This window comes from Pholis gunnellus (assembly GCF_910591455.1).
Source record: "Pholis gunnellus genome assembly, chromosome: 8".
Classification (NCBI taxonomy): domain Eukaryota; kingdom Metazoa; phylum Chordata; class Actinopteri; order Perciformes; family Pholidae; genus Pholis; species Pholis gunnellus.
In genome coordinates, this window is record NC_136534.1 from 10,850,533 (window position 1) to 10,864,519 (window position 13,987).

A 13,987-nucleotide genomic window follows, 5' to 3' on the forward strand; every position below is an offset into this window, starting at 1 on the left:
AGGCGTCTTAGTGAATGTGGGATTTTTAAATAGGTGAAATATTCTCTTGACATTTATGTCCTGCCGTGAGTCATGACAGATCATTTGCATGTCAGCCTTCTCGCTTGTCTTCAGTACTGAACACTTAGAGCACTTTGTCCCCAAAAGTAAAACATTTAAAGAAGCATCCCTCTATATCTCTCTGCCATACCACTTTACTTTCGAAGTTTATCTTTTACTGTCATGTTATTTTGACATTAATTTTACAGAATTGGCTTAAAATAGAAAAAAAAAATTTATTATTAAATAAATAAATGACTTGAATGCAGTTTGAATAATGGAGCATTACTAAAACACCACTTTTTTCTTCAGGTGGAAGGCTTGACTTGAGAGATAATCACTTTTGAATCTCTTGCAAAACTGAGCTTGAATTCTTTCATTAACTTAATGTGATCATATTACAGTAGGGTTTCTCCTGTTTATTGCAGTTTGTTAGTGTCACTCTCTTTCTTGTTGACTTTCTTTTGTGCCGTGTATGTTTTTGCGATGGTTTGCAAAAGTGAAAGGAAGAAATCTAAACTCAAGCTTCCAACCAAATCACATGGTCCACGTCCACAGATTGAGTTTGCTTATTTCTATGGAAGTTTAGACGTTGAAACTGATTCTGAGCACCGCTATCACCTCATCCATGTTGACCTGAAAGTTGATGTAAAGGATTGTCGTGATATGGTAAAAAGCTCCAAAAGAAGCAGGTCACTCGACCTTGAGTTGTTTTTTTATCAACTACATTTTGCAACTACAACCTCACTTTGTAACTGCCTTGCAAGTTACGACCCCAAACAGATGTTGCAGGAGAAGGATATTCTGTGTTTGATTATGGGGGGCATATTCATCTTGTCCTATGGAATTAAAATCAGGCACAAGACATTTGCCACATGGTGGCGTCTCCCATCAGTACCTTACTTTTCCCTTATTCTTGTATCTTTTGCTTTTTGTTATCACACCGCCTCACCTTGTGTGCTCTCCTCTCCTGCTTGGCCTTCATCTCTGCGAGGAGGCCGCTGCCCATCATTGCCAACCCTTGGTACCGCCGGCCTCCCTGAGGGCTGCCCCTGCCGTCCGAAAACTCCCAGGGCTCGTCCATGGAGTCTGGCGTCCTCAGCTCCTCTGAGCGGTCCGAGCTGCTGCTGTAGTCTGTGTGCTGGGAGCGGCTGGAGGCGTCTCTGCAGGAGGGACAGGAATTATTAGGGAATCAGGGGCCGACCTGGTACATTCAGAGGTACTGTGAAATCTGTTGTTCTAGAACAAGAAAATATTCATCTGTACCTGGACTTTGGCTCAGGTGCTGGGCTCTTTACTGCCACCTTTGGTGAAGAGGGCTCCTCGGGGATGGAAGCCCCCGTCGAGGCTACAGTGGCTGAGGATGGACCTGAAGCTGGATTGGTCGCCTGGTTTTTCTCTGACTTACCAGACACTGGGGGGGTCGCCTGATTTTTTTCGGACTTATCTGATTTGTCCGATTTATCTGCTTTTTCGGATTTGGTGGAACGTTTGATGAGGTTGAGGAATCCTCCTTTACTCTTCTTCTTCTCGCCATCGTGAGATTCTGAACTCTTGGAACGTCTGAGAGGAGACAGAACGAGAGACAAAAAAGAATTAAATAATGAATACATAATATTAAAATATAGATATTAGAAGCAAGTATAGTTCAATACATCTATGCTGGAATACATATTCAGACAGTCCTTCATGACAAAACTCAAAATGAAGCATTATCCTCACTTGGAGTCCATCCTGGTGACTTTTGTAGAGAAGAACTCGTCCACACCCTCGTCCACCCTTCCCATTAGGCCGTTCTGCTCCCCATCCTGAGATGGCGCACTGTTGATTTGCTGAAAGAGGAAGTTGAAGGATCTGGTACCATGTCTGGAAATGAACTTTCAAAATCCATACAAAGCTGCTGAGCTTTACTCACAGGTATTTTGCTGGAATGCTTTTTCTTGTTCCGTCGTGGTCGCAGTTTGGTGAAGTGCTGCAGCTTTTTTTCCTCCTCGGACGGCAGCTCCACCATCCCTCCTGGCGGTCGGTGCTCCAGTTTTGGCAGGACCTGAGATGGAGTAGGTGGAGTTTGAGACGAAGTTGATGCGTCCTCCACATGGATAGGGACGTCTTCCAGGGCCTTGTCCAGGTCAAACTCCATCTCTGTGCATTAGACGGCCATTAGAAGGTTCATTGTAGATACACATTGAATGTTCAAGAGTACTTCCACGTGTCATCAGGTGGCATCAAGATTGAGGAATTATTTGAAAGACCAAATACAGAATGATACATCAGCTTTTTATACTATCAATCAGAAAGATAATGTACTACTTGATTCTAATACAGCTCAATGTCACGAAATATAAACAACAAATATTGAATATACTGCTCACCGAAGGCACGAGACACTGGCCGAAGCATTCTGCTGTGGATGCTCTTCCTCTTGGATTTAGGAGTCATCTGAAAGAGGCGCACACAATCAAATACAATTTCTGGTAATTGTTAACAAAATATCCAAGTCATTTCTATCACTCAAGACCAGTAGAGCTATTAGTACCGTCAAAAATCATGAAATTGATCAGCTAACTCTGTGGGATTCTGTCCACATCTTATTTTAATTACACTAGATTTCATAGTTTGTACTAAGACCAGACATCATCCTATTTAATCAAAACCGTCTAAATGTAATTATTAACAAATTGTAGAGGTACTTATTATGCTTTTTAGACGGTACTTATTATGATGAAACACATGTTGCATATTATATTGTGCTGTGATCCACATTTACAAGGTGGTGATGACGCACATAGTGCATTGAGTGGAGAGAAGCAGTGAAATGTGGCTGGATGCATAACAAAAAAGTACATTTTCAAATATCAGTATTCAACTATGTTAAATAATTCGGAGAGTGAGTGAGGAAGTAATAGATAAATGCGTCCTGCGATACTCGTAGTGTAGCTTTTCTACACCATCTTTAAAATACATCGTCGGGATAAAATATTTAAAAACGTGAGGCTCGTTGTGTTGTAGCACAGAGAACTGTGAAGCAAGCCGGCGCAGCAACGACAGACAGAAAAAGAAAAGAGCAGCACGAAAAGAAAGTGAATAGAAAAGAGAGTATAGAGGGACAGTCGAGAATTACTTACACTGGTGCAGCACAAAATCTCCATGGAGCAAAGGTGGAAAGAGAAGGAAGAACAGAGAAAAGGAGATTGAAGAGGAAGAAAGACAACACATAGTCTGGTGAAGACAAAAGAAAGACAGCTGGTGTTCTTGTAAAAGTAGAGGTGAATAGGACAGAGAGGGATATAAGATGAAAAGAGGGGCAAGACACCAGAGAAACAGACAGGACCAGAGACCGAAGAACATGCAGCTTCCTGTTGATTGCAGCCTGCATTTACTGTACATCTCAACTCACACACATTATTACATCAACACTCTTTTTCTACATAAAAATCAACAAAAGAAACGTGGTAAAAAGCAACCATTCCAAGGGTTGACTACATTTTGAAACAGTGGTAGGTGATGAGGAAACAATAAGACTCAGGTACGTCTCCACACACATATCTGCCCTCATAGAGTACAAATGAACCAACCTGAAAAGCCAACTATAAAAGCAAAACAGGTTTTAGCATTTTGCAAAAAGTTCTGTTCTGATATTTACTGAACATCGAGACAATTCTTTAAATTAATACTACATTCAATCCTCAATTGTCTTTGGCAAATGTAGAGTAGCCAAGGTCTATTTTTTCCAGTAGAGGGTGGTATTAGGTTGTAGTTTGTGTCATACAACTAAATCGAACAGGTTGCATTTGAATTAATAAATGTGATTTGAGTCGCATGAAAAACACGAGGTGCCTAGATTATAATACATGAAATAAATCACGGACAGTTAAAACACACGGTTCCACCCACACCTACCATGCATGTCTCTAGATCCTCCAGCCTCTCAGCCTCCAGTATCTCGGTCGATGCTCTTTTAGGAATCTTTTCCTCCGGGACGTCCAGATCCACAGACTCCTGCTGCACCAAGGGGCGACCTCGCCGCACCAGGTGGTCTGCCTGTGAGGAGGAGAGGGAACCGGGAGCAGAGGTGAAGATATGGGAGCAAAGGGCAAAAGAATGGTGACGGAGAGAAGAGGAGAGATAAGATGGAATGTGAGGAATTGACAGAAATGGAGGATAAAAAAACAGATATAAATGAGTTTCAGAGAGATTTACACATGTTACAGCAATTTAGAGGGAAAATTAACAGCCATTGTTAATGAATCAATGAGCCAGTTGAGAGCTTTGTTGACTTTAATCTTACCAGAGTATGTTGCGAAGTGGAAAGAGCCTCCAGAATCTCATCAACAATGCGATCAGACAGGAAAGACGCTAGACTCAGCTTCACCTCACTGACACAGAGGGAGAAAGACAGCAGAAGCAAACAACCACAGAAAGATCTCAGTGATTCGCCCGCGTAATCCATCGTTACGTGTAAATATAAATGATACTATTCAACACACTCTCACCTGATCTTGTTGATGATATCCACCCCAGACTGCTCCAGGAGGGTTTTAGTGACAAAGCTTTTGGGTACGACCATCTTGGCTGAGCTGGCCTTCATTAGCTCTGGACGAAGAGTACTCCTCTTCATCACATGGGGACACAGAGACTCTGCTGCGTCCACCATCGACTCCAACAGAGTCTGGAAGGAGTGAAGACAACGAATGGATGGATATGAACGTGTGTGTGTGTGTGTTTATGATGAGGGATTTGATTACAGCAACTACTTGCTGAGAGAAACTTGAACTTATAAGTCATTTTTTATTTTTATTTGATCTGAAATTGGCATTACCTGTTGAACTGTAAAATGTATATAAAAATGTTATATTTTGGTGCCTTGAGTGAAGCATATTACAACTTGTGCTCTATAAATAAAAATAATTATAATAAATCAAATGAAATAATATCCTTTGATTTAAAGTGTTCTGTTCTCTACCTGTAGGTGGCGCCTATTTTCTAGTTTTCACTGTATTCAGACCTTAAAAACCACAAATGCTGTACACAATATACTTTGAACCCTTGCCAGAATTCGATTTAAGTATAAAATAAAATATTACTTAACAATTATTTGAAAGTGAACTTTGTTTTGGTGGCTATAATTCATAGTTTTTAACCCCACCTGTAGCTGTTGGTCCATGACAGTAGTCACCTCCCCAGCCATAGACTCCAGTTTCTCCTGGATGGGTCCCACTGACGAACTGTTCACCTCCTCTCTGGCGGCTGACCCAAGGTGGTAGAGGTTCGGGAGCAGCTGGGGAGACACAGAGAGGAGGACATAGGATGAACAAAGGAATCAAAGAAAGGATGCAGGAAACTGATCTCCCAATTAGCCTATAGATAGAACCTCTTAATTCACACACACACACGCACACACACACACACACAGCAGTGAGGCCCGTGTGTATAATGTGCGTCTCCTCACCGTTTTAGAGTTTCTGGCATCTTTGATGAGGTTCTCTGCTGACCTGACGTCCTCCAAGATGGCGTCTGTCTCAGAGTTCTTCAGAGAGTTCAGGTGGTCCTGCACCTTCACACAAATCCTGTCAATCATCTGGAAGACACAAACGAGACATGAATGTTTGTGTTTGAAATGTCATTAGGTTAATGGATAAATACCTACTCTAGGGTTAAATGTTATATTATTTCAGTACCTAATATAAATATAAAATGGATATTTCCTTGAGTTATGTGGCAATTCACCTCTATCTGTGTGATGCTGATTACCCTAAACAGTAATATCTACAGTGGCTAGACACACCGGTCAATGAAACACAGCTTTGTCTTCACAGGATATAAATGTGATATACCAACAAGGAGAAGTGAAATCAGGACAAAATTCTTAGTCCCGAAAAAACTAAATCTCTTTTGCCAGTGAAAAAATGTTCTACTTTTCTCAAGACTCAAGAAAGTTAAGTTAGTACAATTCTGTATTAAATGTCCTACTTATTGTATTTGGTACAGTCCTATCTACTTTATAAACAATTATCAAAAACATACAGATTACAGTGCATATTAATTCAATAATTACTGTGTGTGTGTGTTTTATCAGTTTTGTTACACACCTGTTGTGTGGTTGTGGTTACGATGCCCTGCTGCAGCCGATAGGCCTGTTCCTGTAGGTATTTCCTCGTTTCATGGTTCCTGTACAGATAATTCTCGATCTGGGGGGAAAACACAAAGCCACTGTCATGATAATAAACCAAAGTGATAATGACATTTTTTTTTTTCTACACTATACAAATCCTCTCACACTATGACAGGACAGCTGAGGGAACCAGAGAGAATTCTTAACATACCCTTAGCAAGGCGTCCTCTGTTTTCTCAGGGCCGGCCTTCAGAGCCTGGGAGGCATCGATGATGGGGATGGGCATGAAACGAATGGTGAAGTTCCTGATGTACACACAGCCAGAGGACATGATTATTCCACAGATGGTTCACATTGTAGATGAAGGGAAAGAGGCAGAGGCGTGACTAGGGATGTTCAGACAGAAGGTTTAACATGGTATTTAAATAAACATGAAGGAAAGACAATCTGCACATTTTCATTCAGGTTAACCTACAGTTTTTTTAACCATGACTTATACAGTGACTATATGCCATGGTTCAATCAGCATGTTGAGTGTGCATATGGTGGAGACAGCGTTACATGTGGCACAGCCACTCGGCTCCTCCCACATTGGTCTATTACCAAGCAATGAAGTTATTAGAGAGGTTACTGATCTGGAAATAGAGGTCACCAGCTCACCACACAGTAATAATATTCATATTATGATGGAGGAGATGAATGAATGGCAGGAGGAAGAAATGAAGACACAGTCAAATGGAAAGCAGAAGGCACAGAGAGATTAAAATGAGGGTGTTTGGAGGTAAAGGCTGAGTCAGATGTTGATTGTTTTTAACTTCGAAGGTGAACGGATTCATCTTTGATCAGATATGCCTGCTTCACAATAAACACACACACACACACACACACACACACACACACACACACACACACACACACACACACACACACACACACACACACACACACACACACACACACACACACACACACACACACACACACACACACACACACACACACAGCGAAGCACCACGCCAGGCAACGTGGTCCGCAAACTACTGAAGATTTGAACTGAATAATGATTATTAACATGGCCTACATACTGCCTCCATCAACCGGCCTTAAATAGCATTTCTTTAATTTTACAACAATAACAAAAATGCCGTTTTTATGGATATAATGGTTGAAAAGTATTCATACAGTAACTTTTAATATCAGTGAATATAGGAAACGTTGCATGCTTTCTATGGTCACTTTTAAATTCCCACAAAATACGCCCGTCTTATTAAGCAGCATTGAAAGTCTGGGGAAACCTCAGAGGAATTTAACGTTGAGCATTGTGAAAGAAAATCTGACAAAAAAGAACAAGAGACGTAAGGAAATTGACTAAAGGTGGCAAAATGCACACATGCACAAACCACTGCACTGCTGAGCAGAATATAGAACAGGGGCAAGAAAGAAAGGAAATTGTTATTTCAATAATGCAATAAAGAGACACAATGGGGAAGTAGGTGGATGTGCTGCTGGGAGAATATGATAAACAGAGAGAGGGAGAGAGAGGGATAGATGTACTGATGTGTCCCAGAAGCAAATTTAGTGTCATTTCACACATAGAGAATATTGAACATTCAGACAGTAGACACAAATCTGATTTAATCAGTCATTGCTTCTTTGTTGTTTTATTCATTTTCCGGTTTCCTTCCTCTCATCCTCTCTCCTACTCTTCCTGTCTTAACACATCTCAAGGTGTCCCCCTGCTCAGCACAGATGTGACGGACTGCAGGGCACCGGTGTATGTAAACTGTTAGAATGAAGGTGTAACAGTGCTGTGTAACATTCATAGGTTGTCAACATGGCCTTAATAACTGTAACACACAAGCAGACAGTCATCAGCACACAGTCATGTACATGCACATGGACTCAGTATACACAGATACAGACAGAGCTACTTACTTCTCCAGAGCGGCTGCTACATCCTGAAGACCCTGAGGGCTGGTGTTGTTCTTGTCCCAGATCACAGTCCTGCACAGACAAACACACTGTGACACAGGGTCACACAGAGAGACCATCTACAACATCTTAACTGCCATCAAATGACAAGTAATATCTACTTGTAAATGTTTTTTTACTTCCAATATTGGAATAAATATTTGAATGTGTTTGAGTGCATACAGGGTCAAATATAAGGGAATTTATGTGGTCTTTTATTGTTTTTGTCTATTTGTCTTTAATATCATTTCATCAGTCAACACCTTACTTTAACCCCTCTTATTTTGCATTTATAGACAATATATAGATCATTTAATAAATGGTTTATCACTACGGATGTTTTAAGTAGAGCATTTGTGAGTGCAACAAAGTCAATAACTTGGTGGGCAACCGTAAGTGGGGGCCAGTGTATAAACACATAATGACAACACAGTAAAATGCAGTTGTAATAATATAAAATCTGTCTTCATGGGACAAGTTATGATTGTACATTAATCACGACCACAGAAACGGTCTTGAGTTCTTTGCCAGGTTTTGATATTTCTTTCTGCGTGTGGACAGATTTTGCCACCATGACAGTAGCACAACTGTGCAAGATGCAGTAACAAACCTTAATATGTCTGTAGCTGAGATCAAAATGAAAGCCGAATTCTAAAGATAGGTGTGGTCCGAGCAAGGGTGCCCGGAAGTAGAGGCGCAAGAAGTGCCCCTGTCCTTAAAAGATGTAGCGGCTGGTGTGATCCCATCCCAACATGTTCTCTAGTTACTTATTGTTATGTATGACTGGCAGTCATGTGACACAGCCTTAGAGCCCTGAATGTATACTGACCTGAGTTTGGAGTTGATCTGTAGCGCTTTGGCCAACATCTTGGCTCCCATGTCCCCCATGGCGTTCCCGCTGATGTCTAACCTGGTGAGCGAGGAGTTGCTGCCGAGAGCGTTCAGAACGATGGTCAGATCACTCTTCAGTCTGGAGTCTGCTAGAGACAGAGATGTGAGGGGCTGGGGAGGGAAGACATAAGGGAGAAGGAAGTGTATATGTGGGGTGGGAGGAAGAGAAAAGAAAAGGTTTTGAGAGAGGGTTAATATTACGAGAACGAGGCATTTAATACTACCTTATGACTGTTATGTATGATGTGTTTGTGACGGTTAAAAGGACGCAGGACAGTTTTCCAATTCTTATTTACCTTTTGCATTAGGCGAACATATAAAAAGAGCTTTCTTGGCCCTTGTTGTACATTACCGCCAACTTTAACAAACGTTATTATAATGTAGAACGTTGAGAGCATTATTATTCCTTTAAGCAGTGCCAGCACGTTTTCCTGCCAAAGCGTCCTTAAATGTATTCACTGTCAATGGGTGCTTGATATCCCTGTGTCTTCTTTTCATTTGGCTTTATTCTCACACTTCCTATGAGAAAGTATGAGCATGCAGTTGAGCACGGCCGTCAGAGCTCAAAGCCACTTTTTCATCATTACAAGTGTCTGAAGCTTTTTAAAATCAATTAAAAAACATTAAAAAGCAACTTCATCTTGTGCAAATGTAACAGTAGTTATAAAGCTCTGTTCCTGCAGAGGGTGGTATACTCAAAAGGGCAAACCCTAGTTAAACATTTATCAGAGGATCAAGAGGACCTGCAAGAGACTTTTCTAAAATGTCAGAGGTATTATCATTCAAAACAGGGCACTCCACAGGGCAAAATGAAAGATTCAGCACTGGATCAAGTGGATTTCTTTGTGATGTGAGAGTGATATGAGGGCTTACAAATGTCCAACAGCGCCCGTCTGTTCACCAGCTCTGAGCTGCTCTATGATGCATGTCATTTACACAGCTGGAGACTCCTGAGGGCCATCTTCACAAAACGCGCTGAGGCTAGGCTGCATTCATACCAAATGCAAATCAGTAGGTCCGAACTGGCCGAGTTAGAAGGAACTCCTAAAAATAAGGGCTGTGTCAGTCCTAATTTTAGTGTTTGATCTCGTAAATATGACAGATGCAAAAGCGCACAGCGCTGCAAGAAGCCCTGCCAGTAAAGGTCTGAATGATGTGTGAGTTACTCTCTATTGAAGCTTCCGTCTATGAAGGAGAGTGATAAACTGATTGGATCGGAATGTATGTGTGGCGGAAGAGTATCAACATGTTTGAGGATGCAGAGAGAATGATTTACTGTTTGCATGTGCTTCTGTGGGGCACAGAGCAAACATTGAACATGCATATTTAAATATGTACATGTTTATGGACCTGTAGCCGAGGTAATCCTCACTCCAGTGATGCAAAGTAGAAATCACTGGGTTTATAACAGCTAAACAAAAATCTAAATGTCCTGCTGTGGCACAGAAAATCAGTGCACCAATACCATCTGATCATAGCAGGAAATGTGGAAGTAGGGAAGTATACAATGGCAACATCTGCATGTTGTGCTGCCTGCAAAACGTACATGTCCTGTCCCTTTCTATCGCTGAAGCAAATGGGTAAAAAATAGGGAGATCATTACTCTGGGCATGTATACATTTCTTGTTTAATAAAACCAAGAAAATTAGAAATTGTTGCCCAAGACACGCAAATAAAAGGGACCTTATACCAGAGACAAATGAATCTATTTAATGAATGTGCGTTTACTGATGAGCTGCGTTTATTCTAATGAAACTCATTTATCCTGCCGTGTGTCTGCAGTCTTACTGGTTACTCTTTCTCAACCATTACATTATTGTTATTATTATTATTATGTTAGAGAAATTGGGGTTGTACAGTTATTCTACTTTCCCCTTTCACATATCTTCTCTGTATCGTCTTCTCTAACTTCATGCTGGTGAAATTTAGGTTTTTACTGATTTCTTGCTGCCATAACAAACTATAATTACTAGGTCTGGTCTGTGGTTTTGCATGTGTTGTAGTTTGTATAAGGGATGAATAAATATATATATAAGAATTACATTTTCTGGTTAGCGATGGCAGTTATGCAGATTAAGTTAGTGTCTAATATATGTTGTTTGCTTACCACAGATATATTACACAAGCAAAAAGAGCAATAAAGGAGATGTTGTATTTTGCAGATACACAGTTTTTTTTTCTCTAGGAGACTATTTCTTGGCCAACGGAAATTCCTTGAGTCTCCTCTTCTCCTTTCTAGGCAACCAGCTCAGACTTCAGGAAATCATTGCTGCCGGCCAAGAAATAGTCCAGGTGCTGTAGATTAAGGTACCATTGGACAGAAACAAGAGAGCTGTTTTCCAGTCATTATGCTAAGCTAAGTTACTGTAATCAGCTGCTAGCGGAAGCTTTATTTTTTTCTGCACATAAGTGAGATCAATACTCTCTGAAACAGAATACGGTTTGTGTATCTGTTCAGATTCTGGCAGCCATAACGTATCTCAGGTCTGGATTCAGAAACACAACAGGGTTAAAAGTGCTGCCTGGAACTAAGTCAAGCAAGTGTGTATGTGTTAATTGTATTGTGCATGAGCGACTGTGCAGGGCAGTCAGTTGTGTAGGGTTTCTGTGAGTATGTATGCAAGTGTGAAAAAAAGAGAGAGGTAGGAGTAAATAAAGTTTCCTGAAAGGGGGGGCAAATATTTTGTGATTTTTTGTCTCTGTTTTAGTTTTTGAATGCTCTCTTTTTTCCGTTTTGGCAGTGGTTACCCTCCTTTCATCGAAGGTCTTATTCCGTCACCCATTCAGAACAACCCCCAGACCAATCGGCTGTTCTGATAAAATACAAAAAATGACCCTCTCTGTCACACTTCCTACCACTATTACTTTTATTCCTTACTATCCTATCCCACCTAATGAACATTCATTGACCCTCCACCTTTAACCTCTGCATATCACTTTTTCCCTCCTGTCCTCTCTTTGTATCCTTCCTGCACAGCCAGCTCCTTCAGAAACACTATCTTCTCATGCATAATGACACAGACACACACACACACACACACACACACACACACACACACACACACACACACACACACACACACACACACACACACACACACACACACACACACACACACACACACACACACACACACAATCTGTGACAGCTCCCATGATGGTGGCAGAGATAAAACTAGAGAGATGGATTGAGGGACAGAAATGAAGGGAGATAGCTAAAACTGGAGAAGATCCCTTTATTTAATGTTCTGTATTTTGGTGGTTTGCCTTTGTAGTGCTGTTGTGTTCCCAACTTCCTGCACTTGAATATTTGAGTACAGCTCTCATAAACAACATGGTTTCAGTTTAATGTGATACTTTATTCATCACTAGGGTGATTATATTCACACCACCCTCCGACAGAGAGGTCAGGGGTCATTTGTCGAGCAGCTGGTGGAGATTCAGTAATTTGCTTCAGCTGGATTTGAAACTGAGCCGTCTGTTTGGAGGACGTTCTCCGTCACCATTTATCTACTGTCCCTCACAAACGGCAGATAGAGAAGGAAATTAAAAAAACTCACCGACTCTTCTTCCTGAATCATATGGACCAGACTGTCCAACACTGGAGCAATGTTTCTATGTCAGGCAGAAGAAAGACAGGAAGAAAAAATGAGGCAAAAAGGAAGCGTGAACATGATAAGCGCACTGAGAGAACAATCTTTTGAGAACTGCACACTGCAAGTATAGAAAAATCCACAGAATACACTGTTTCTAGATTAATCTGTGCGAGTCCATCAGGAATGCAACATTTTGTAGTAGAGAGTCGTTTTTTATGCTTTTATCATGCTGAATGACTTACTTCCAAGAACCTTACGTGCACATTTCTGGTAAAAACCCGATTTAAAGAGGTGCTTTTGTGCGATTCTTTGTCGAGAAACTCTGTTTATACAGATCTGTCAATTAAATCAACACTGGATTAGTCGACAAAGAGTGTTAGTCCATTAAGAAATTCTTTGGTCATGGACAGCCCTACTTTGTAGATCTCTGGTCATCTTGACCCCTCACTATGTACAGTACATCTTCTAAGTATGTACAGTCCTCAGACTTCCTTGCCATGTGGCATTTATAAGATCAAACACGGCTGACTATTTGATGTTGGTTTGTAGACGGCATCTGACAGAGCAGTCTTTGGTCATCCACAACAGCCATAACCAAACCCAACCCAGGCCTAACCACTGAGGTTTCTCTCACAGCCCCGTACTGTACACCTCATCTGTTCTTACTTGGACTTGATGTTGTTGAAGTTCTTCCCCAGAGAAAGGTGTCTGATGGATCGGTTCTTGGCCAACCACACCAGCAGGGTGGAGAGGTCCAAGTCCAGGCCTGGAGGTGGAGGAATAGGTTGAGATGATAAGGTTGACTGGTCTTTGATTTTGGTAGCTGCACGCTGAGGACTTATTATGAGCATGATGCTGGAATTGAAAGTAAACATATGATACAACATGCATGAAAGCTGCCATCTCACCGTTGTCAGAGATGTCTAGGCTGGAGATGTTCGGGATCTCGGCAATACAACCTTCAAGGATCTGAGAGCCTCCTGACCGCAACTGGGAAGACAGGAGGGTGAATTTTAAACACACACATACACACACACACACACACACACACACACACACACACACACACACACACACATAGTACGTGTGGCACAATGTAACGTATGGCATGTTCACCTAATAACGGTACAGCTAGCCAGAGCTCCAAACACTTTGAATATGCGACTCCCTAACTGCCTGCTGCACGACTACTAGAATGAGACAGCTTTTAGAGAATCCTGCACCAATATTGTGCAGACGTTTGTACGCAATCGACAATACGAGATTCAACTACTGTATATACATTATGAACCTGTGTTCCGCTGTGAAAACAACAAAGCAAGTGGTGTAAATGACAAAATCATGCGTGTAAGATTTTTAGGTGAAACGTGCATTTGGT

At 41.3% G+C, this 13,987-nt stretch overlaps 1 protein-coding gene across 1 annotated transcript in view; it reads right to left on the reverse strand.

Annotated features, from left to right (window-relative positions):
* Positions 1-13,987, reverse strand: part of LOC306700329 (F-actin-uncapping protein LRRC16A-like) — a gene marked incomplete at both ends in the record, with an annotated part of 60,942 nt that overhangs the window by 2,330 nt on the left and 44,625 nt on the right. Inside the window, 18 exons of the mRNA XM_079165321.1 lie at positions 992-1,202; positions 1,306-1,602; positions 1,762-1,871; positions 1,955-2,181; positions 2,412-2,478; positions 3,165-3,182; positions 3,940-4,080; positions 4,328-4,415; positions 4,533-4,708; positions 5,186-5,317; positions 5,489-5,617; positions 6,129-6,227; positions 6,363-6,456; positions 8,087-8,155; positions 8,952-9,124; positions 12,574-12,628; positions 13,276-13,375; positions 13,518-13,599. Of these exons, the coding sequence (XP_079021447.1) occupies positions 992-1,202; positions 1,306-1,602; positions 1,762-1,871; positions 1,955-2,181; positions 2,412-2,478; positions 3,165-3,182; positions 3,940-4,080; positions 4,328-4,415; positions 4,533-4,708; positions 5,186-5,317; positions 5,489-5,617; positions 6,129-6,227; positions 6,363-6,456; positions 8,087-8,155; positions 8,952-9,124; positions 12,574-12,628; positions 13,276-13,375; positions 13,518-13,599 (2,268 nt within the window). The remainder of the gene's footprint in view (positions 1-991; positions 1,203-1,305; positions 1,603-1,761; positions 1,872-1,954; positions 2,182-2,411; positions 2,479-3,164; positions 3,183-3,939; positions 4,081-4,327; positions 4,416-4,532; positions 4,709-5,185; positions 5,318-5,488; positions 5,618-6,128; positions 6,228-6,362; positions 6,457-8,086; positions 8,156-8,951; positions 9,125-12,573; positions 12,629-13,275; positions 13,376-13,517; positions 13,600-13,987) is intronic.